At 37.7% G+C, this 26,202-nt stretch overlaps 1 protein-coding gene across 1 annotated transcript in view; it reads right to left on the bottom strand.

Annotated features, from left to right (window-relative positions):
• The window catches only part of ANK2 (ankyrin 2), a 275,508-nt gene that overhangs the window by 80,691 nt on the left and 168,615 nt on the right, over positions 1 to 26,202 (bottom strand). The window contains 4 exon segments of the mRNA XM_078148698.1: positions 936 to 1,080; positions 11,564 to 11,636; positions 22,336 to 22,434; positions 23,526 to 23,624. Of these exon segments, the coding sequence (XP_078004824.1) occupies positions 936 to 1,080; positions 11,564 to 11,636; positions 22,336 to 22,434; positions 23,526 to 23,624 (416 nt within the window).

Raw genomic sequence — 26,202 nt, 5'->3', positions numbered from 1 at the left:
TTGGAAGTGTAATTGTCTACTCCACAAGGACAGCATAATCAAATACCAACATCTGCTTGTTAGTAGATTTTAAAATCTTATTTAAAAAAGTAAAAGGATAGATCAGAGGTGTCAAAGTAAAAACTGGGTTAGTACCCAATGGTATAACCCAAACTCTGCAAGCACTTTGCCATTTAGAACTGGACTCTGTTACATACTATACATAAAATTCTTGATTAAATATACTGAACAAGCTATAAACCTGAGACTAACATTAGTACTTAGCAATATTCACTGCTCTGCACTGATAATAACAGATTACAGATGCGTTAGCAGATACATTTTTGATCACTTATCAGGATAATGTTCTTCCTTGATATCTCAAATCATAATAAACTCCAATTATTTCAGTTGGTATACCAAAAGATATCATTTACATAAGTTTGTATGTGTACATACATACACACACACACACACACACACACTCTGATATAGAGATCTTTATCTATACGTTTCTCCCTTTTTATACTTATACATATAGATAGGCATCTTTCCATTGGCATATAAAATCTAAGAGGTCCCAAGTTTTACCTGATTCATGCATCAAGGTTAGGCTCCTCTGGAATTGGTGTTCTGGTTTCCCAACTGGGGAAAGCTACTTTCAATCACTAATTTGCTTCTAGAATTTATTTTTTTTCCTGATGATTTCCCTTTAGAATATAGTTATCATAAAAGAGATCATGATATTAACAAAAACCCAAGGAAATTAAAGCTAACAAATGTCAACATGTAATAATGGCCAATGGCCCTCCAAAATTCATTTTATTTTGCTAAGGGAAAGAGTAACAGAAAATGAGGAAAACCTTCCAGGCAGCATATTAGTTGACAACCAGTGTTATCAGTTATCATCTGAGCACTTGCATTAGACATTGTAAATAGGTGCTTTAGGGAAATACCTGTCCGATCGTCCTCCCTCTAAGCTGTATCTCAGGTAACTCATTCCATCAAGGAATTGGCTGCTGGGCAGGGAGTCATCACCTAGTTCTTTCAAATCTTCAGGTCTCAAATACTCCCCGCCATCACCTGTCATGGTATCCTCACCTTGAAACAATTAAGCAAAAACAGGACTCATATTTATTGTTGAATGACTAGTCAACAGAACAGATGATAATATGCCAGCTGGATTGACAGTGTAAGAGTGTCAGGACATTTCTACCAATGCAACACTGCACACCAGGAAAGAAAAAAACACAACACACTCATACATGCACATACACACACACACACACGCACTTAAAACTTTTCTATAGACCTGTTCCTCTTATTCTATTTCTGTTGGTGGTACCACCATTTATCCCATCTACCATTGCTAAGAAGCCAGAGGTTATCTTTAATTCATTGCTTTTCCTCACTTCTCATATCCAGCAGGTTGCCACACCCTATCAATTCCCTGTACCATTTCTCTACCACCAAGGTAGGTAACATCATGTCCACTTTACAATTGAGGAAACTGAGAAATACAGAGTTTAAGTGACTTTCTCATGGTCACAAAGCTACAAAATGTCTGAGGTCACACTGAAACTCAGGACTTCATAACTTCAGGCCTAGCACTCCAACATTGTGCTACCAAGTGTCTCTATTCGAGAATGACAAAGTAGGTCCTCTACTACTGGGTAATTTTTCCAGAATTCATCAACTGGATGGTTATATACAGAACTCATAAGCATTAAACTTGTAGAAGCCAATGGAAATGGCCAAAGAGACTAAGCCATCAAAAGACAAAGGAATTGAAAGCAACCTACTAGTAACTGTCTATATCAACAACTGTAATTGATGGATGAAGATCACGGCATGTTCGATAGGGCTACAGAGTCTAGAATCACGTAGTCATGCTACTGTGTAAGGCCATCAGCCAACTGCAGATAGCCACAGCCTTCTGTGCTTGCAACAGAAGGGACATGAACCTAATGACTTTAGTTCAGAATCTATTTTAGGAATATTAGTTCTCCTCTAATTGGATAAAACCAATACTGTTTCTCTTTTCTCTTTTGGGAATGGATGGGATTAGGAGGTTAGCCAAGCTAAGGGGGGGGGCAGTGGTGGTGCTAATATTTCCTAACATTCAAAAAATTAGTATTAAAAATCACCTCCAAAATTAAATTACCCAAAAAAACCCAAAATATTTTCTTTACTGTTTCCTAAAAAGAAATTCAGATATGAATTTCTGCCACGGTGACAATAAAGGTATGAAATTGATTCCTTGTACACTCTATTGAAATTAGTTTCTTATGTTACAGGTAGACTTCTTATCTTCTATTTCCATCTATATATTGTTTTCTTTTTTAAACTTCTAAGAGTTCCTTTAAAATGAGATTTTTTTTAAAAGCACCTTTTTCTACTTCTGGCATTTTGTAACATCAGACTCTTTTCCCACAGCTTAGCCACAACTTGGTTTTCCAGGCACATCCCCCATCACTCCCTAGTCATTCATATACTCACTACGTTTTAGCCAAACTAGCGTACTCATTATTCAGGAAATGTGGTCCAATTGGAGCTATTTCCCCTATCTCCCTCTCCTCATCAGTTCTTCATGTCTTGTCCTTATGTACCCTTTAAAACCCAATTCAAGTGCTACCTCCTCAATTAAACTTTCGTAAACTCTCCAGTCAAAAGTACATCTTTCTTTTGAAATTTTTATTTTTTTCACTGCACTGATACCTTTTATGATAGTTATTTGTATTCACGTCTTAATAACCATAACATTTTATTCTTCCATTTATAACCCTCCCAACATCTATAATAACAATGTATGGTTATATTGTGACTTACGATTTACAAACTGCTTTATATACATTATCTCATCTGATCCCCACAGCGTCTCTGTGAGGCATCATTACTTATTTTCCAGATGAAGAAACCAAGGCTCAGACAGGTTAAGTGTTTTGCCTATGAGCTCACAGTGCATAGGTATGTAAGATGGGTTTTAAACCAAGATATCATTACCGAAATCCAGTCACAACACTACTACCCACTCATCTTATGGAACTCTTATTTATAGTCATTCATAAGTCTTAACAAGGGATGTACCCAATATGCTGGGCAGTTTTCTCCAGATCTCATGACTTGGTACCAGTACTTACAAGGGTACACAGAATTTCCCTCTCACTTTTAATGATGCTTCACCCATCTTATCTATCAAATGCACCCATTCTCCATGACATCTTTCATGGTGATTGTGGTGCACTTTTGGCCATTTGTGGCTGCTTACTCATCTCTCCATTGCCCTTTGGGTGACCCACATGTCTAACTCCTGGGATATTGTTTTATTTTATGTCTGATCATCAAATGAGAAAAATGATCAACACTCATCCCTTTCAACAACTGTCTCTTTTAGTATTAGCAAATCAAGGGACTTTTAAAAATCACCAAAACAGCTTGTGATGGTCAAACTAATTGTTTACATCTGTAGTGACACATGATAACTTTGCTTTGCTACTGTGTCACCTGTCTGATAAGTTACAGATAATTCCAAGAGACTGAGTGAGCACAGTTCCTCATTTCACACTCTTCTTTTAAGAGAATGAAATACCAGACATCAAGGAAAGGATTATTCAATTGTCAAATGATAGAGAAAAACCACCATCCACATCTCTGCTACTACATTTCCCTTGATAAGCTTGTCATTCAAAAACTCTGCATCTTGTGGGCATCAAACTTTATTAGGCATTGGATGAAAGGGGAAACAAAGATGATATATTCCCTACCTCCTTCAATAGCTGTAAAAGTCAGGTAGGGAAAGAAACAGATAAAACGAATTCACATATAGCAGACTAAGAGTAGAAGAGAAAGAGAGGGAGAGGGAGAGGGAGAGGGAGAGAAGGAGGGAGAGAAGGAGAGAGAGAGGGGAGAGAGAGAGAGAGAGAGAGAGAGAGAGAGAGAGAGAGAGAGAGAGAGAGAGAGAGAGAGAGAGGGAGGGAGGGAGGGAGGGAGGGAGGGAGGGAGGAGGAGGAGGGAAGAGAGAGGGAGGGAGGAGGGAGGAGGAGGAGGGAGAGGAGGAGGAGGGAGGGAGGGAGGAGGAGGAGAGAGAGAGAGAGAGAGAGAGAGGAGAGAGAGAGAGAGAGAGAGAGAGAGAGAGAGAGAGAGAGAGAGAGAGAGAGAGAATATGTGTGTGTGTGTCTGTACATACCCACACAAGCATGTACAGAGAGGCAAGCCCTTGCATGGGATCCATATTAAGATGCTCATAATTTGTGGCATAATCAGCTTTTTGAGAAAGTCGTTCATGAAAGCTATCAATTAACTGAGACTTTACAACCTTATTTAGAATTTAGAAGTATAAGAAGAGAACTATCAAATGTTCTTCAAATAAAACACTTGACTTCAGGATCCAATTAAATCCCAATTCACTCCACTTTTTGTTGTTGCTGAGTTATTTTCCAGCCATGTCTGATTCTTCTTGACCGCTTTCGGGGTTTTCTTGGCAAAGACACTGAAGTGGTTTGCATTTCTTTCTCCAGCTCATTTTACAGAGGAAACTGAGGCAAAGAGGGTTAAGTGACTTGCACAGAGTTACACAGCTAAGAAGTGTGAGGCCAGATTTGAACTCAGGAAGACTCTTCTTGACTCCAAGCCCCGTACTCTATGTACTGTGCCCCCTACCTGCCCCTCTACTTCATTTTTAGGAAATGTTATAAATAACTTCCATTCTCACACTACTGGGAACATCTCAGAGTTCTGTGCAACTGTTTGATGGGGTAAGTGTTTGATTCTGAAGCTATTTCCAGTAACTTCAAAAACAAATTAAGTGAGCGAAGTACTCAACTCATTAACTCACATCAGGACAGGATTCCAGCCCTAGCTCTTGTCTGTCAATGAATTAATTGTGTGACCTTGGGCAAGTCAATTAGCCTATGGACTTCATTTCTTCATCTGTAAAATGAGGAAGTAGGATGAGATGATTTCTAAGGGTCCTTTCAGCTTTAACAGTTTTATGCATCACTGTTACACATAACAAAACCATTACAAACTGCTGTTTTTTTGGACTTGGTTTTGTAACAATTCCCTTTCCCACACAAATCCCATGTAATTTTGAAATGGACAAGACATTTAATATTGTACAGTAATGCTATTAAAATTAGCATTACTACATAAGAGATGGAAAGCTGGTTTAATTCACTTAATAGCACAGCTGTAGGAAGTTATAAAGGGACCTTTATAAAGGGGAGGCTGAGGATTTCAGGAACCGCTAACCTAATTTCAATAATTCAAATTTATACAATTACTTGCATTTTTCATGAAGAGTTCCAATACAATGACTGATTAGGAGCCACAGGACCTAAGCTTGTACATTGCCTCAGACATTTCCCAGTGTGGGACCTAGGACAAGTCACTTAACCTTTCCCATCCTCAGTTTCCCGTAAAATATAAAATTGGAAACAATAATAGAACCTATCTCACAGGTTTTGGGGAGAGTCAAGTAGAAATAATGTGTATATTTAGTGTGTTTTTCAAACCTATAAAGTTTATAATTATTATTATTAATGAATATGAAATCATTGTACACACACATTTGTGTGTGTGTGTGTGTGTGTGTGTGTGTGTGTGTGTGTGTGGATGTGTGGATAGATGGATAGATAGATAGATAGATAGATAGATAGATAGATAGATAGATAGATAGATAGACAGACATAGATATTAAGGCAATTGGGGTTAAGTGACTTGCCCAGGGTCACACAGCTAGTAGGTGTAAAGCGTTTGCTCTGAGGCCAGATTTGAACTCAGGTGCTCCTGACTCCAGGGCCGCTGCTCTATCCACTGTGCCCCCTAGCTGTCCCCATTATACGCATATTGACCAAGGAAGGCTAAAGTAATGGGCACCATTGTGTTCATTAGAGATGTTTCAAAATTTAGCACTTATCCTCTCTTAGCAACCTGGATTTCACATTTGTTTGCTATATCTACACGAGTACTTCAACCAATTCCAAGAAAGGTTTTTGATGTTTTTTTTTCTTATAGATTTGCTACTTAAAAATAAGAATTACAGGACAGAAGTGCCTTCTGAGCTTATTTTAACTAGGAATAGCATAATAAATGGAGGAAGTTAGGTGGCTTAGTGGATAGAGCAGTGGGTCTAGAGTCAGGAAGATCTGAGTTCAAATCTGGCCTCTGATACTCACTATCTGTGTGACCCTGGGTAGGTCATTTAACTTCTTTTTGCCTTAGAGAAAGAAATGAAATGAAAGTGAAAAGAAAAAAGAAATGAAAAATCACTACAGCATCTTTGGCAAGAAAACCCCATGGACATTATTGGTGCTACGGTCTATAAGGTCACAAAGAGTTGGGTATGCCTGAACAACCACAGTTAGCGTAATATAAAATACTTGCCTACATGTATGGAGTACTTTGTGGTTATAAAGTGCATTCATCCATTTAATTATGAGCGGAACACTTTGTAGGTATGGAGGACATACAAAGTTTTGATGACAGCCCCTGCCCTCCTGGAGCTTACCATCTAATCAGACACAAACACAAGAGTGATAGAGAAAAAAAAGGATAAATGCTCAGAGATGATTGGATGGGAGATTATAGAGATGGTGGGAAAGGAAGAAGTAGAGCACGATGGGACCTTCCTGAAATAGGGCTCTAGGAGAAGCCATCACTTAAATAATTATACTGATATTACTGTGTTATTTTTCATTACAAATGTATTTAGATAAAATGTATGTTGTCATATTTGATATGATTATTACCCTTATTGGATCTACATATCAGAGCTATGACTACACTTAGATCTCTTGATCCCCATCTTATCACTGCTTCTTTTACTGTGAAGAGAGCAGAGGTATAGGTTATCCAAAAGAATGGATTATTGATATTTGCCTTTGAAATTCAGATAGACATATTAAATCAGAAACAGATACATATATGTATACATACATTTGTATGTGTATAAATACACACATTCATAGATTTCTAAGGCAATAAAGGACTTTAGAAAATCAAGTCTAGTCCCTTCATTTTCTAAATGAAGGAACTGAAGGTTAGGAGACATTGACTTGTCCAGTCACACAGGTAAGAAGTGTCAGGAACAAGATTCAAATCCAGGGCTTCTGATTCCAAATCTCCTGCTTTTTTTCCCCTTCCAATACCCTATGCTTCCTCTCACTAGACTCTAGACCTTAAAACCTCTTTCTTGTGCCATCTGTTTAGAAGTCCTGTGGAAAATACTGGCCCCATTTCAGAATAATATGTTTAAAGCCTAAAATAAAATACTTGGATTATAAAGGAAACTACTTACATTGAAATAAGCTATTAGAATGTCTTAAAAAAAATGTTCAGAGACCCTGGGTTAAAATCCCTTACTCTAGATCAAGCATGTTACAGATAAAGAAATCAGGACCCATTTCTAAAAGCCTTTACCACATACCATGTATGTTCCATTCAAAATGTAGCTGTGCAGCCCTACCCAAAATGATTTTACCTTTGGTGCACAAATTGAAGTCGGGCTTCAATTTCCTTACCTAGAAAATAGAAGGGGTGTAACTGATAACCTTTGAGGTCCTTTCTAGTTCCAAATCTCTGATACTATGATCCAATGAGCACACTGTATCACTGATAAGTCTCTGTTCTTCTCTTTTTTCTCTTTTGTTTAAAAGTGGTAAGCTGGATAAAGTTTAACTTTAAATTTAAAACCTATCATACTTCACTCCTGGTTATGTGACTGTCAGCAAGTCACTTTATTTCTCTGGGCCTAAGTTTTTTCATCAAGGTCCAACTGATGGTGCTGTTGGCTTTATTTGACATTAAGTGACATATAAAGATGAGGTACCTTCACTACACAGGGCTGCCACATCTGATTCACTGTAATGGGTCACTCATTGAAATGCTTAATGTAGTTTTTCAGGATCCTCAAGTCCAGACACAGAATTGGGGCTGATAGCAGCAGTAGGAGCTCTTACTGGTGTGCTACTCACGAGGCTAATCTCAGGCTTTGTTTTGTGCTTTTATTCTATCTTCATGTCACTCCAGGGATGCTCCCCCTTTTCTCTCATCTCCAAGTGTCTACATCCTTTTTAAACTCACTGTTCTTGCAAACTGACTTCCACACCCCCCCATCTGCTCTACTGTAATTGTTCTCTCAAAGGTCACTAATAACAATGATGATAACTCCTTAAGTGTGCAAAGCACTTTACAAATTTATCAAATTTGATCCTGATAACCTAATGGGGCTAGTGCTATTATGCCAAATTTTGCGAATGAGGAAACAGACCTAAAGATGTTCATTAAGTCACCACTCCAAGGTCACACAGCTGGTCAGTTTCTGAGACAGTATTTAAACTCATGTCTTCCTGACTCTAAGTTCATTAGACTGTCCACCATGTCACCTGGCTGTCAGTGACCTAATTGCCCAAACCCAAAGGCCTTTTCTCAGCCGTCATCCTCTACACAATGCGTAGCATCTGACACAGTGGACGATGTCTTTCTTCTCGGAAATCTCTCCTCCCTTTATTTTTAGTAACAATGGACTCCCTTGTTTTTCCTGCCTCTGTGACCACTCCTATTTCTCTTCCTTTCATTTCTTTTCTTCCCTCTGAAAATGAGAAAATTACTCAAGATCAGTAAGTGGGAATTATTTAGTTTCAAGGGAAAATCAAGCTCATTCCAGGTTTGTAAATTGTTCTTCCTCCCTCACTAGTCATTAACTTATTTGCTAATAATAAGATACTTTAAAATTCTCCAGATATCTTATCATGTATTTTTATATCATTTTTTAAAAGGAAGGGATAAATTCTATTGAAGTGTTTTTCCCCCTGGGGTAACAAATGGAGATATACCTAATTAGCACTTAGATGACATTGTTATTATTAATTAGGCTTGAAAATTGATAAATGGTAGCAATAATGAAGAATGAGTTATACTTGATTAAAATATGATATACCCTTTGCTTAGCCATAAAGTTAGAAAGACCACAAATAAGAAAGAAAAACACAATGGACATACCTCAAATTCTGAAAAAAAGAATTGAAAAGCAAAGAATAGGTATTTCTAGCGTGTAAAATTGTGAAATATTTCATATCAAGTATTAATACAATGAGTTTTAATATATGATAATATACATCTGTTGTGTTTACAGCATTAGAATAAAAGAGTGAGGGAATTGTTCCAATTGCTTTTTATACTAATGATTACAATTTTCTGCATGAAAGAGTTTATTCTCAAAATAAGTATTTTTCATATATTTGAGTTGTTTTGCAAGAACATATTATCAATTTTTAAATTATCATCTTCGGTCTTTCCCCAGAGCTCCAGGTCCATATCTGAATTGCCCTCTGGACCTTTCTACTTGCTTTGTCCTGCAAGCAATTAAAAAATATGTCTCAAATTTAATATCTCTCCAAAACCAGGCTTTCCCCTCTAGTATCTTTAAATGAGCTTACTATGGTCCCAGCAACCCACCTCAAAACCTTAATGTCATCTTTGTCTTTTGCTTCTCTCAGGCCCCGCTTCTAATCACTGACTTATAGATTCATAGTCTGTAAAAGCCTTTGGAGGACACTGGGCTCAGTTCCCTCATTTTAGACCTGAGAAAATTGGGGCTGAGAAGGGTTGAGTGATGTGTTTGGAGTAACATGTCTAATAAATGTCAGAGGTAACATTTGAACTCAGGTCCTTCTGACTCCAAGTCCAGCACTCTACCCAGCATGCCACATAGATCTCTAATTACTGGCCAATTTCTTTCAATTACACCTCTCCAATATTTCTCACATATATCTCTTCCTTCTCTCTTTTATTTTTTGAAAATATAGAAAAGTTATTCTGGATAGGACCACAGAGAGAAGGTGCTAGCTTTCCAGCTTCTTTATGAATATAATTAGTAAATATTTGTTGACCACCTTCCTGGTAAATGCAGTTACCTACTCATTCTTCTTCTGGAAATCATCTGGTCTCATTCACCACAAAGGAATCACACCATCAACTGGAAAAGTCCCACATCATCTAATGTATCTGTATATGCTAAAATAAGAGGTCTTTTTCTTTTTGGTCTCAGTAACAGGGAAATACAATATGGAAACCCAATTCTCAGGATGACTAGTCACACTAAAAAGATCAGCATGATTGTGGTTTCCATCTTCTAAGACTAGAAATTCACACACTCAAACACACAACTTCTACACCCACATGCATTTCAGAATAAACAGATTAGTGTTAGCCACCCAAGTTTAAACATTATGCGAGTTGCTTTAAGCAACCAAAAAAAAGGAAAAGAAAGGAAAAACAAGGAAAGGTTTCACTCCAAGAATTTCACTCCAAGAATTTCATCTAATGGTACCTGAGTCACTAAGTGCTTCACCATCAGAAAAGTGGCCGCCAGACTGTTTTAAGGCTATGCAACATACAAGTAAAAATAAAGATGGTGCCCAATTACAAAATAAAATCCTACATACCAATCTCCTTTTCATAATTCTTTTTCTCTTGCTGACAAATTAATAAATTGATTGCAAAGTAACATGTACATGATTCTGTAACAACATATCTTAACTGATTATTTGATGACTCAATTTCATCTGTTCTTGATAATACACAGTGTCAAGTTTGTCATTCCATGGCTAGGTGTTCTTGGCCAAAGCTTGATCCAATTAAATACTTACTAATTGCATCCAAACACAAAAAAATTTCAAAATGTAATATGAATTAAATAAGGTGTATGTTAGTCAACTCTCAAGTTTTTATTACCAGAATACCAGAAACCAAAGAAAATGTTGATGTCTCTTTATAAAAGTAACTGAAGGACAGACCCTGTGATTTCCTTTTTGGATGTAACATTTCAAATCTCTATATTGTCTTTACCTATACAAAGCTACGCTATTTTAAAATTAGAAATCAACTAACCATTTCTTTTATAAAAATTTCTACCTTCTTTAATTAGCCCAACTATTACTTGGATAAGATTTTCCAACAAATATTGGTTTTAATATTTTCTCCTCCTCAAGAGCACCTGATTTTGAAATTATTCCAACTATTACTAATTCATGATCAAGTTCAAGTTTGGACTCATGAATCAATGATTTTTGTTGGACAACTGCATATTTGCCTTTTGGCCTTAAATGTACTGTATATGTATATATCAACAAGAAGTAGAGATTTAAGATTATTCCTCTGATACAAATGGTATCTCTTCAATACTAAACATTTAAGTGTACCTCAGACTATAAGCAGATTTCAAGACAAAAAAAACGAAATCCTTATTAGATTTAATTTAATTAATATATTTAATATATCTTCCATTTGATCTCTATTTTTCTATTGCCCTCTGCTATCTTGGAATTAGAAAACAATAGTAAAAACAACTTAGGGTGAAAATGAATTGATCAGAATATTCTTACTTAGAACATTTTTTCTCTAGTAGAAATAAACATATTTTAAAAAAATAAAACCAACTTTTTCAAAGACTGGGATGGAACGGCATATTAAGGCTCTGCCAGTCTCAATCCCTATACCAGTTATTTCCAACAAAAATGTTTATTGTGTATCCATGCTATGTAAAGTAAACAGTATTTTAAAAGAAAGTTAATGAAATACTCACCTTCTTCATCAGAAACATCAAGGACCTCGGTCATTGTCTCAGGTACATTTAGCTTGTGTTTCTCAGTAACAGTCTGCAAAGACAATCATGAATACTCAAGTTTTGTTTTTGTAAAGGACCATCAAACCAACAAACATAGAGATCTATCTTTCATAGCCACAGTCCAAAGCCACTGAATCATTCCATCTTTTCTCCATTTGTATTTTGAAGCGTTGATTCTCTTCCCTAAAATATTTCTTGTTCAAAAAAGAATCATCTCTCCCAGTGAAACTTTAGAGAAAGAAAGCTGTCTTTCTCTGGGTTCCCATTTTTAAGAACACTCTTTAGCACAAATATTCATAGATAGATAGCACACTCTGAGAAATTCAACTAATGTTTTAGGACAGTTTAAAAATGAATTAGGTAATGTCTACAGAAGAGTTTTGCAAAGTTGCAAGGAACATATGGAATTTATTAAAACTGCCAAACCCTTGGAAATAAAGCTAGGAGCAATGTGAAATGTCTAAACTAAAAAAAGATGTAGGTATTTGGGCAAAGAATATGATGCATCTCTTCAGGGATTAGGAGATCAACAGAAGAGCATCAATCTTTCAAAGTATTTCTCTTCTCTAAGGTTTTGTTACGATACTCTGTCCTGTTATGAATCTACATCATGGTTTCCAAATTCTCTGACTTGAATTCTTGTACTTGGTACTTGGGTTTTTCTTAATGAATATGTGGATAGAAAGTTTATTTCCTATTATGTTGTCTATGTCGTCTATTACAGTCTGTGATGGCCCAAAGTTGAATAAATCACAACTCCCAGTAACATTTTAAACACCCTTTGCAAAATGTGTATATATGCAAATATATAACTGAGGCCCAACAGAGAAAAAGATAAGTCATAATGATGTCTATGTCACAGCTTGTTTCTTATTTCTCCAATCCTCACTTCTCTTTCCTGTTCCTTGTTCTGTCTGCACTTCAAAAACATCCTGGTTTTGCATGCTATTACCATATCTAATATTCAATAACATATAATGTGGCATATAAAAAGCAGGCATCACAGTCAGGAAGGGATGGGTCCAAGTTCCACTGCTGGCTGGAAAGGCAGGAGGGAATAAGCATTTATATTGGCACCTATCATGTGCCATGAACTGTCCTAAGTCCTCTACCAATATCGTCTCACTTCATCCTCACAACATCAGCTGGGAGGTGGGTACTTTTATCATTCCCACTGTACAGATGAGGAAACTGAGGCAACTTGACCAACATCACACAGTTGGTGAATTTCTGAGGCCGGATTTCAACTCAGGTCTTCCTAACTCCAGAACCAGTGCTCTCTCCACTGTGCTACCTAGTGGCCTTTATATATACCAACTTTTTGATCATGAACAAATTTCTTAACCAACCAGCTCTCTAAAAACTCTCTAAGACTGTCAATTTCAGAGCAAAGGCTGCTCTGCACAAAGAGAAGGAGTTCCTCATCCCTGATATGGATGAAATCAGAGATCAGGAATTGAAATGCTTTCATGTATTCAATAGCACACAGCAATATTGACAGAAAAGTGAGATGAGTGATGAATTCAGTCTACTTCACATCCCCACATAGTGTTAAGGATTGTTGGGAGCCAGAAATTAAATTATTCAAAATTCATTTGAATCAGAATTGAAAATGGAGACAGTAACAGCTTCTATTTGAGATGCCTCTTAACTGACAATTTCCGTTTCAGGACAACACTATGACTGAAGTGGCATTGGCTGTGAAAGTTTTCACAGCTGTAAACAACTATAATGCTTTGAAACAACCATACCCCAAAAGTGTAAAAGAGCTGTTAAATGAAGCAAATAAAACTCTATACTCAATGGTGAATATTCTACATCATGTTTCCAGCAAAGAGAATGAAGGAAGATGTCAGAACCAGTCGGTGGTCAAGACTTCTTTGGAGTACAGATATTTTTAGACCAGAAGACTGTGTGGGAGCATTCATATCTTCTCAAATCCTACTTTCTTTCTAGTCCCAGAAACCACAAACCCTCTACTCTTTTTGGTTGACACTGTGGTGGGGAGGGAAGGGGTTGAGAGAATGCTGAAATACAGCTACCTCATTAAAAAGCTTAGTACATCTTATTGACTTATTATGAATTATAAACTTCTGAAAAAGATTCAAAATATCCTGTGTCAAAAGAGTTATAAGATTTTTGTGCTATAATGTTTCTATATTATCGATATTTTAAATAATTCATTAGAATAGAAAACATAGCAGAGTCACCCTTCCTGGTAATTTGTGGAGTTCCGATAGCACCAATCATGCTCTGTCCTGTATACTACATCTGCTTTATTTACATACCTGTATAGAAATTTTATGTAACTCCTCCACTAAATTATAGATGGTTGCCCCTCTAATACCAGCTGTGTGACCACGGGCAAGTAAACTTAACCTCTATGAGACTCAGGCAACTGTCTAAAGTTTATCTCTTCAAATTATACATGAGTTTTTATTTAGATTAGTACAAAGAAATACCACACTGATATTCATGAATCCATAACTAGCCTATTATAAGCCCCTTGAGGAAAAGAATCATGGCTTGTTCATCTTTGTCCATCCCTGTCATGGTATTCATGGGAAAACTTTCTCAATTAAATACAAATAATCTAATTAGCTAAATATGAGAAAATCACAAAATGGAAATTAAATGTCAGAGTGTACTGGACAAATAAGTTATTATCAGAGTTTTGCACCAAGAGGCTTCAATATTGTAAAACAAGGTGCTATGAATGCAGGATCAGCCTTTTTTTGTCTTAACTGAAGAAACAAATTAAATAATCTCTTTGAAAAGTAGAATCAAGAACTTTTTTTCTAAATGATTATTAATTTGAGCATGTTTAAGCATGTCTTAGAAATGAATTATCTAAATTAAACAATTCCTTTTTATTACTCTTACATTTATAATAAATGGATGAATAAGGTTCTAAGCCAATTTAATACAAATGTATTCAAAGCACTTGGCCAGGTTCTATGCGGGACACAGAAATGGACAAGGTGTGTTCTGGGTTATCAAGGAACTTATAGCCTAGCAGGGGATTAAAATAAGACATCTGTACCAATAACTACGTAGGATCTAATAATATTCATAGGTGGGAGCAATGTTCACAAAGAACATGGGAGCACAAGAAGTAGTCACTTCTTTCATTTGGGGAAACCTTAGAGGTAGTAATATTTTAATGGGGCTTTGAATTATGAGTAGGATTTTGATGATGCATTTAGGGACCACTTTAGCCTTCTGCTAATTGCCTGCTGACGCAATTAAGAAATTCAAGACAACCCAATATACAAAGGGCTCTGAAAAAAAAGAGCTTTGAATAAATATCTGGTGGGTTATTGCCTCTCAAGTATTTTTTAGGCTCAGGAGAATTAAGAATTAAATTAGAAATTCAGGTCATGAACAGATTATGACATCTTTGTTTTTGGTTTTGTTATGAGCTAACGGCCACCCATATGGAGGGATGAGATCTCGGTTCTGGAAATATTTCCAGAGTCCAGCCAAACTCATGAAGGGCAGGTTCCTACTTTTTGAGAAAAAGCCCAAAGTTAGCCATGGGAACAAGTTAAATTGTCTGTCCTCTTTGACACCTGTTAATCACTTATGATGTTCAAAGATCTCAAAGCACGGACCTTCAAGTAGAGGAAAGAGAGAATCCCTGCCATGCATTCCTTGAGAAGTAAGAAAAATTGACTAACATAAGAGAGAGATGGGATGGCTCCTGCATACATCTTTGCATTCCTTGCCTGATAATTACATTGCAAACAGACCCGGAGGTTGGCAGCACACTCTCTCTCTCTGTCACCCCATTTTTGGTCCTCTGAGGCCTCAGTCAACTACAGAGAATAAATCTTGTTTGAATCCCTAGGTTTTGTGTGTGGGCTCACTTTTTTTTTTCCTTCCCTACTTGAATTATGATTTACCACACAATCACTCACTGGGAGAGGCATTTGCCACCAAATGTAGTAATAACATGAGTAGGAGATCTTGATAAGATCTTTTCATATTGAGGAAAAAATCCTAGGAATGTGAAGAAATAACCCTAATTCAGATGGGAATGCAGTGAAATGGCAGAGATAATTGGGAGAGAATATTCCAGGCATGAGGTGTGCACAAAGACAGGAGAAACTGATGCAAAATGGAAGAATAGCGAGCAGCAGAATTTTGCTATAGTATAGATGGCGTCAAGATCATGGAAGGGGAAAAGGAACAAGCACCTATCCAGTGCTACTACGTGCCAAGAACCATGTGCGTGCACTTTGCAAACACGATCTCCTTTGATAACTCTCGTTTGATAAGCAATCGATAAACTAATTATTCTCCAATGGATCTGTGATAGCATCCCTCCTGTGATGCCAATTGTCTCCTAAAATCTGCTGCAACTTTATTAGCTTAATTGGAAATCTTGCATATTAAACAATTAATTATTTCCCCAAAACTTAGGTACTTAGAGATGACTGTACATGAAATCAAAACTCCATTTAGTTTGCTTTAAAATGCAAATATTAACACGAATATAACAAAATGATCTTTCTCTTCTGAACACATTCTGAACATCTATGTATATTTTTCAAATTTTTTCTGTGATAATTAAAAATGTTAAAATGTACTACCTTTCAGTTTCTATATTCCTCCCCAGCAATTCATTTATCTTTGCCTTTTAATATTCTTCATTATTGTCATTTCTGAGGTCGCAATAATATCTCTCTCAGCCTCCATAAAACAGAATTTTTTTCAGTCGTTCCCAAGTTCGATAGGTTAGTTGCTCTGAGTATCTTGATATTATTAATAATGCTACATAATACTGGTATCAATAAAACTATAAATATTTTCATACAGATGACTTCTTTTTTCACTTTAATAATATCCTTAAGTTCTAATCCTAGGACAGTGGGATGACTGAATCAAAGGGTACAAAGAACATTGAGGTGGTTCTTGTATACGCCATATTGCCTTTTTTTTTTTGGCTAGACAATGGGGTTAAGTCACTTGCCCAGGGTCACACAGTTAGTTAAGTGTTATGTGTCTGAGACCAGATTTGAACTCAGGTCCTCCTGAATCCAGGCCCGGTGTTCTATCCACTGCGCCACCTAGCTGTCCCGCCATATTGCCTTTTAAAAATATCTTTTGCGTCTCTTCAAAAGTAGTAGGTAGGGCCTGGTGTGTGTTTCCATTGTAATAGGAATCTCCCCGATGAGGGAACACCCTCTTCCAATGCAGACTGATACCTTCTTTATGAGTCAGAACCTGAGAGAGAGAGAGAGAGAGAGAGAGAAGAGGAGAGAGAGGGAGAGAGAGAGAGAGAGAGAGAGGGAGAGGGAGGGAGAGAGAGAGAGAGAGAGAGAGAGAGAGAGAGAGAGAAGGAGGGAGAGGAGAGAGAGAGAGGGAGAGAGAGAGAGAGAGAGAGAGAGAGAGAGAGAGAGAGAGAGAGAGAGAGAGAGACAGAGAGAGAGAGAGAGAAGGAGGGAGGGAGAGAGAGAGAGAGAGAGAGAGAGAGAGAGAGAGAGAGAGAGAGAGAGAGAGAGAGAGAGAGAGAGAGAGAGACCGAGACCTAGAGCTAAGTAAAGTTTAAAGATTTTTCCAGGGTCACACAGCACATATGTATTAGATTTGGGACCTGAACCTAGGGTTTCTTGGCTCTAAGGCCTGCTCTATATCCACTATTCCATCCCATTCCTCATTTCTTCTTGAAAAGCCATAAAATTAATTTCCTCAAATAATGCAAAGTTTTCATCAATTCCAATAGTAGTCATCAGCTGCATTCATGATAGATTGTTGGTCTAGTTGAGAAACAACAGACACAGCTAGGAAAAGGGAATAGCCAAAAGGAGCTCATTGGCATTCTGTCAACATTCCCCTAGAGTCACTCAGAATCAAAAGCCTCAGATTTTTACTATGTAACGGAATATAATTGGGAGAAATTAAGTGGCAAAGTACATAGACTGCTGAACCTAGAGTTGGGGAGACGAGTTCAAATCTGGCCTCAGATATTACTAGCTCTTTGACCCAGCTGAATTTTCCTCATCTGTAAAATGGGTATAATAATAACAATGACCTCATAGGTTGTTGTGAGGACAAAGTAAGATAATTTGTGTAAAGAGCTTTGCTAAACTTGAAAACACCATATAAAATCTCTCACGTATACTCACACAAACAACATACTAACTAATTCTACCTCTCTCCTGCATTACTATTACAACCTAACAGGTGAACCTGACCACAGGCTCTGCCCTCAGAGGCCATGAGGTGGTGCCATGGTGCCCAGGGCATTAGGCCCGGAGTCAGGAAGACGTGAGGTCAGATTTGTTCTCAAACAAACATGACTAGCTGTGTGACGCTTGGGCAAATCACTTCCCTCATTTTCTTCAGTTATAAAATGAAGACAATAACAGGGCCTACCTTGCAGGGTTATTTGTAAAGAGCTGCTTTTAGAGTGCTTAGAAAATTCATTCCTAGTTCAAATATTTTCCTTAAAAGTCTTTACAGTATTAATTTGCTTATCAAACACTTTAAAAATAAATGATACAAAAATAAAACTTCAGTCTTGCCCTTGTCTGAATAATCACGAATTCTAAAACAATAGTGAGGCGATAATGTAATTATACTGTAGCATCTGTGTGATTGTCATTAACTCTGTCATCATGGTTAATATTTACATGGTGCCTACCATGTGCCAGGCACCATGCTAAGTGCCTTACAATTATTATCATAGCTGGAGATATCCTACCAGCCTCCAAGATGGGAAGAGAAGAACCTCAAGAGACAGATTTGGTCTATGGACCCTCTACCAGGGCCATGAGCCTGAACTGACTGTGGTCTTGTCTCACTGTGATTAGGTAGCACCCAGATGAAAGCATAATTTGATTATCACTCTACTGGAAGCATAGATAATGACATGAATATTGTGTGTAGGTATAGAGTGTTACCTGAATCACTTCTCTCAATACATAGAGCGCCAGACCTGAAGTCAGGAAGATCAGAGTGCAAATCTGGCCTCAGACACTGACTAGCTGTGTGACCCTGGGCAAGTCACTTGACCCCATTTGCCTCAGTTTCCTGATCTGTAAAATAAGCCAGAGAAGCAAACGGCAAGCCACTCCAGTATCTTTAAGAAGAAAACCCCAAATGGGGTCGTGAAGAGTTGGACACGACTGAAATGACTTGAACAACAACAAATTCTATCTTAATTAGATTTGGGGTATGGATTAATTTTCATTTACTCTTTGGATGTTCTGATGTAGAAATAGCAGTGCTGGTACTCAATTTTTGGTGAGGATACTTGATGATCTAAGATAGCAAAATAAATCTGAGAAGTAGTAAGGAATCCCAGAGTTATGCAGTTATTGGGGGTGGAGTACAGGACATGTGTACAATTGCATTAAGAGTTAATGTGGCATAATAAAGAGTCATCAGAGCCAGAAAGACCTGGGTTCAAGCCTACCTCTGACAGGCAACTCATTTCACCTCAAAGTGCCCAGTCTATTGACTATAAATTACGGAGCAGGTGCTAAATTGCACGCAAACACATGCATGCACTTATACAAGTATGTGCAAGTACATACGCACACACACACACACACACACACACACACACACCATTCTTTTTTTTTTAACAGATTTTGTTTTTTCAATCAATTATTACCCCAAACTGTCCATATTTCCATGCCCCAGCATCAGAGGTAAGGGAACACACACACCATTCTTAAAAAAAAACAAACCCTACACTACTAACAGGATGGCTGTTGAGGAATGAGCTTTGTAAACTTGAGAGTGATACACAAGTTTGAATTCTCATCATTCTCGGTAGAAAGTCAGTTTGATTTTAGGTGGTATACTGACAAACTCCAGCCGAATCAGTGGATGGCAGTTAGACTTCCTACGGAGTGGAGACAGTAGTGATTAGACAGTCCTACCCAGAGAGATGAGAGGAAAGCAAAGAGATGAATCCAGCGCTATAGGGGAAGCCCCTATTTGCATTCCCTATTTTCTATCTCTTCTAGAATGAGAAAAGTCATGGAAATAAGGAAGTGAATAATGGTGATTTCTCTCCATCCACTGACATTCTGTTTTCAACTATAATTTGATCAGATGTTGAGAGAGGCAGAAAGAAAAAAAAGCTACCGGTAACCGGTGAGAACAGCTCATTTTGATAAACTTGAATGCACAGTTGTTAATGTGAAAAATGATTTTCAATTCAGCCCACACCTTGCTAGGTGGCAAAGTGGATAAAGCACGAGTCCTGGAGTTAAGAAGACTTGAGTTCAAATCCAGTCTCAAATACTTCTTAGCTATGTAACCCTCAACAAGTCACTTAACCTCAGTTTGCCTCAGTTTATTCAACTGTACGATGGGGTAATAATAGCACTGACCTTATAGGGTTGTTGTGAGGATCAAATGAGATAATATTTGTAAAAAGTGCTTAGCACAGTGCCTGGCACATAATAGTGCTGTATGAATGCTTGTTTTCTTCACCACATCACTCACCATGTCCCCAACCTTAATGCAAGAAGCATGAGCCAGAAGCAGAAATAGACATGCAGGGCAGAGAAAATAAGTACAGAAGACTTGATTAAGAGCAGTTTTAACATAAGTGGAACCATATTTCTCTCTGGGAGATTACCAGACAACTTGTTTAGAATGCTGCTTGATCCAATTTTAAGCATAGTTTCATATATTTCTTTTTAAATAATGCGCTGCAACTGATATCTTCTTTCTGATGTCTCTTGGGAACGAGTTGTGTAAGTCATATAGTTACATTAAAGTAATAACTTGTTTTCTCAGAAAACAAGAGGCTCACTGCAAAAGTGGTAGATACTGGACAGCTCCACCCTCCCTATTTCCTTCACCCTTCCCACTTCCCCCTCCCCCCAAATAAAAGACTGTAAACCCACCACCTAGTGGTGACTCCCTCAGCCTACACATATGTAATCTCTGCTTCCCAGAGAGATATGGTGTGTGATGCATCCGGCTAAAGTCATTCATACGTTCCAATAAATTATTTATCAACAAGCATTTACTAAATGATTACTTTGTGATGGGTAACAACATGACAGCTAAAGATTAACTTGTGAAATCAGAAATCTTGACAGTAAAGATTTTTTTTAATTTTATACATTATTTCTGAAATGCCAGTTAAAGCGTTGTAAATATACAGAAATTTAGTGAAAGGATTTCCTAGGAAGAGGAAATAATAAGTCACTGTGACTCGGTGTTATTTGGGCAACCATCCGTCACACTAGATGCAAAAATCCATTTTTCCTATTAAGTATTTTAGGCACACTATTATCTGGGAAAAAGAATCAAAACTGGACCTTGTTTAAAGGCAGTTCTTAAATAAGTACAATTTCAGTTTTCCCTCTTTTAAAAACACTGCAGTGCATTTGCCAAAGGTATTAAAGCTTCTTGGGAAACAAGCTGTACTATCCTCTCCAATCCAAATTCAGCCTGTGTTTTGCAGTTCATTAATAAATCATAACCCACTCTTCTTAAAATTACACGTCAACCAGTTGGATTCCATCTTCCTCAATGTATATCAATAGGGACTCCGTGACAGGATGTAAGAGCAAGAATTCCTTTCCCTTTCCTCATGTTTCTCAGAAGAACCGAGTGTTCCAAAACCCTGCATGCATCACTCCTGGCTGAAGGCATTTACTAGAAACTCGTTCAAAATTTTCTCTTAGTTTGATTTACGATCTTCCTATCCCCGTGGGCCATTAAATATCTTAGGACTGTTCAAACTATTGTAATGCATTGTTAAAAAAAAATTTAAACTGTTATTGTCCTTAAAGTTCAGGTTTCAAGGTTAAAAAAAAAAGGGGGGGTCAATAAACAAATGAGCACACACTATAAGGGCCTCTCAGCTTTTGGTCAAGAGGCCCTCCTTTGGAGGACTTCTTCCCTTCCGCTGTACTACAACTGAACTATTACTTTAAAAACCCCCCAACACATTAGGACTCATGCTCTCATGCCCTTCTTTACTCTTTTAGTCTGTCTCCATAATGTCAACTACTTGCACTAAATTAAATGGATTCAAATGTTAATTGTTCTTTGCCCAAGAGACAACAGGTTTACTCAAAATAATCAAAGAGGAAATAAATACTGAATCCTGAGATGACCACCTTATCACCCAGTGAAATGAATGAAATTTGACTTAAAGTTAATTTAAACTAATATAATGTTTGACAATAGGAAGAGAAGGAAAGAAGTTTTTTTTTCATGATTAGTAAAACAAATGTAGTTGAATGCATTTGAGTAAAGCTAGCTTTTTTTTTTTTAAGGAAAGCTTTTCCACACATACCCCCAACCCAAATCTCTGTGGCACCTAGCACAGTATCCCTGCTAAGGCTCCTGATGTGATATGGCTATGCCACTTTACCAACTGTAGGAGTCGTGAAGCAAGAGCACAAGGTAAAAAAAGGATCAAAGGATAAAAAACAGAACAAGAAACTAAGTATTAAAATACACACACACACACACACACACACACACACACACACACACACACACACACACCCCAAAGCATAATTTTCTCACATTTGTGTGGCTAGAAATTAGTTACGAACTGTTACTATTTGTGTGGAACTTTCCTTTTGCCTCAATTATTTCCACGTGGGTGCTGTAAGCGCAATTAGTGAAAAAATTATTAAAGAAAAGAAAAAAAGCTCGAATCCCAAAGGGTCTCAAGAATTATAAGTAAAAAAGGATCAAACAATTCCGATGCCCAGGCCTGTGATTCAGCGTGTACTCACCGTTGTGGTGGTGGTAACCTCCTCAGTTACAACCTTCAGCGTGTCGACCACAGAGATGTATCCCAGACGTTTAGCAATTGCTAGCGCAGTGTTGCCATTCTGAAGAGAAAGAGAGAAAGAGAGGGAGAAGTGAGAGGGAGGACTGTGCTGTGAGCCAATGAGATCACCCGCAGCTCTGCATGAGCCAGCATTTCCATCCAAAACAAGGCACAGCTTAGGAAAATCACTGGTTTTTACCATTACATCTGAATCTGTCTTAGTAACTTCTTTAGACTATAGTCCCAGTCACCATGGGAACACAACATGCTTACATCTGCCTGCTATTTCTAATAAAAAAAGTATTCTAATGCTTTAACCCTGAAGTTGTCAAGTATCTCTTACAAATAATGTGTCATGACCGAAAGAATGCCTGCTAAATTTAAGGGAGTGAAACTTAGCACGTGGGAAGTTAACTTTTTCATTAGATATTACAACATCTGCTGTAGGTCCGATGTTGCCTCGGGGAATACAGTGAAATCCTTAGATACAGCTGTGCAAGAGCTCACCATGCAAATAACAAAAACAAAGAATGCAGCCTGAACCACTAGGGATTCTAGCTTAATTGCATAGGTTAATTTACATTTTAAATGGTTCCTTAGGCAATGGGACTTTGTCTTAAAACTGCAACACAGACTGAGCGACCTTAAAGCAGCCCAAGTTGTTAGAAAGACCAGAAGAGAGATGTGTTCCCACATCTGATAGCCAGCTGTAAGCAAAGCACATTCAATATGACCCAAGTGAAAGACTCACTCTCCAGAGAGGAGATGACGGAGTCAGTCAAACTGTTGTTCTCCGTCAGGCAAAAAGTTCCCACTTAACTCACTGAGCATGACTTCAGTAAAGGCTTTCTTTGGCAGCTCAACTTTGCCGGGAATTTGGTCTGCTTTACAACGATGAATTGAGGCTCAGCTATGGTATGAACCACCCCCGATGGGCTAGGGAGGATGAACAGTAGTGGGGATGCCTAAACTTTGTGTCATGGAAAGCTTACAGACCCTCTCTCAAACAAATTTTTTAAAAATTCATAGAAATACAAAGGAAATTATTTATATTAAAATACAGCTATCAAACAAAACAAAACAACAAAAACCAGTTCACAGACCACAGATTAAGAATTCCTGATAGTGATACATTTTTCTTTTCCTACTTACAGCAGTAATGGCATTTGGCTTGGCCCCATGCTGGAGAAGCACGTTGATGATGTGAGTGTGGCCTTGTTGGGCGGCTTGATGCAGAGGCGTGTAACCATTCTGGTGGTCATGGTCACCAGTTGGAAGGGGGGGGAAAGAATATTAGCTTTAATTTTGTACTTTGTAAAAATCTTCTTTGTACTGAGACAATTAAGGATGCTTTATTTCTATTCAGCAATCCATAATTCTCAGCAGCAACAGCCCCCTCATACCGTCTGGCCTAGTAAATAAAGTAGAACAGACTGTCTTATTAAACAATAAGACTAACAGTCTCTAAATATTTGCCCCCAATTGTCAGCAGAGAGGGGTGAGCAGAAGCTTATAAATGGCAAAGATAATAAGTCAGAATCTTGTGTTGTTTTTCTCCCTTCCTCACCCCCCAACCCCATCCCCTCCACCCCTCATTCCTCTCTAAGAAAAAAAAAGAGGGTAGAAACTGTTAGCTGAAGACCACAGATCATCTAATATCCAGCTGCTTTCATTGCCCTTTCTAATCATTGCTGTAAGATTTATAACAAATTTCAAGTCTAGTTTCAAAGATTCGTATATTCAGTGTCAATGAGTCTGGGTCTCATATCAAAGGCACTGGTCAAAAAAAAAAAAGCCAAGAGTACCTAGTTAAGCAATAGTCATTCAAGTGGTAAGGGGATGATGGGTATTTAGTTTGAAATGGTTTTCCAAGGCCATGTTATTTGCAACATGAGGACTAGTCTTTCAGGAAGATGAATGCCTGGGGCTATGTGCTTCATGTGGCTTCCTTGTTAAGGTTGGTATTTGTGGAATGGCCTTGAAGCCAATCCGGCTTTGATCCAACTACATAGACATTCTGGCACTGAAGGGAACAGTCAATTCAGATGTCCACATGTCATTGAATGTTATACTTGATTTGAATAGTATCTGAATCTTGGTGGGGTGGGTGGTTGGGGTGGGAGGAGAAGATTCTTCGGAAAGCTTCCAAAACTTAGAGGTAAGATGGTAGAAGCAAGAAGCGATAAGAGGTACCATTATAATGATTATCAGCCTTGCCCATTCTGGGCATAAAAGTCTGAGGATGAATACTATAATAATCGTAATCCTAACCCTAGCTCACACTTGGGGAAGCAATGCAGTATAATGCACTGTCTCTATACTCAGAGACCTGGGTTCAAATCCGACCTCTGATGTTGATTGTGTGACCTCAGGCAACTCCCTGTGCCTTAGAGACCTCTCAATTATAAAATGAGGAATCATGTGACCAAATTTTTAGAGCTAGAAGGGACTTTAGAGGCCACTCAGTTCAACCTCCTCATTTTACAGATGAGGACACTGCAGACCAGAAAGGTTAAATGACTAGCCCAGAGTCACACAGCTAGTCAATCCTAAGGCAAAATTTGAACTCAGGGCTTCCTGACTCTTAACTCTAGTGTGCCACCTGGGAGGCCTCTGAGGCTCTTTCTAGCCCTATGATGTCGATCTTCTAACCCAATATATTCAGTGTCACTGTTACCTGTATTCACATCTCCTTATTCTTTCTATACACACGCACCTAGATGGTGCCATAGTGCACAGAGCACCAGGCCTGGGATTGGAAAGACTTGAGTTCAAATCCAGCCTCAGACACTTACTAGCTCTGTGACCCTGGGCAAGTCACTTAACACCTGTTTGCCTCCATTTTCTCATATGGAAAATGGTGATAATAATAGCACCTACTTCCCAGGATTGTTGTGAGAATCAAATGAGATGATAATTGTAAAGTACTTAAATATTATATGTTGCATGTCTAGATAGAGACGTGCTAATTTCTCTATTTGGCATCAATGAGTACCTGCCTATCTGTGTATCTCTTTGGCATGGACTGGAACTCTGGTTAAGAATCTGGCACACTGGCACTATGATTAAGAGTTGTGGTGCAGGTGCCGAATGACATATAGTTATCCTAGCATGGGGGGGGTGGAAAAGGGGAGCAAGGAAGGATAAGTTATAGTTATAATGTATAAAGTACACAAGGTCTATGTTGTTACAGCATCGTATGTCATTTCATGCTGTTTTTAACAAAGAATTCACTTAAAAATGTTTGTTGAAATGAATGTGTACAAGTAAATACAGATATCTTTCATCTACGTGTTTGCTTTTTATCTACATCTCTCTCTATATATTCACACATATATAATGCACATATACACATATATGTGTTCCTCTACATATACATTTCTCTCATATAGTTTTGTATTCTTCTACATCTATATGCATTTCTACATACATGCATATATACACATACGTATGCATACATATGTATATATGTGGCATATAAGTAGTTGAAGCTGCATATAATTATTATATTTTATTAGTATAGTTATATATCATATGTTATATAATATATATTATTATATTATATATATATTAGCTCTCTAAACTATATCTTTGACATCTTTAAGCTATAAAGGTTAAGATTTTTAGGACAATCCGTATTTTACTCTTCAAGGGCACAGAGTAGGCAGGGTAAACATGATACAGTGAAAAGATCAGAGGATTTAAAACTAGATGGGACCTTACAGATCATCTAGTTTAACCCCTTCATTTTATAGATGAGAAAACTGAAGCCAAGAGTCGCAGTTGAGTGACCTGACCAAGGTCATGTTGTGGTGGGTTGGAATCTGAA

The sequence above is a fragment of the Phascolarctos cinereus genome, unplaced genomic scaffold (assembly GCF_003287225.1).
Source record: "Phascolarctos cinereus isolate Bilbo 61053 unplaced genomic scaffold, phaCin_HiC Scaffold_9;HRSCAF=440, whole genome shotgun sequence".
NCBI classification, from domain to species: domain Eukaryota; kingdom Metazoa; phylum Chordata; class Mammalia; order Diprotodontia; family Phascolarctidae; genus Phascolarctos; species Phascolarctos cinereus.
The sequence above is the reverse complement of the archived record's forward strand: the minus strand, read 5'-3'. Positions and strand labels throughout refer to the sequence as shown.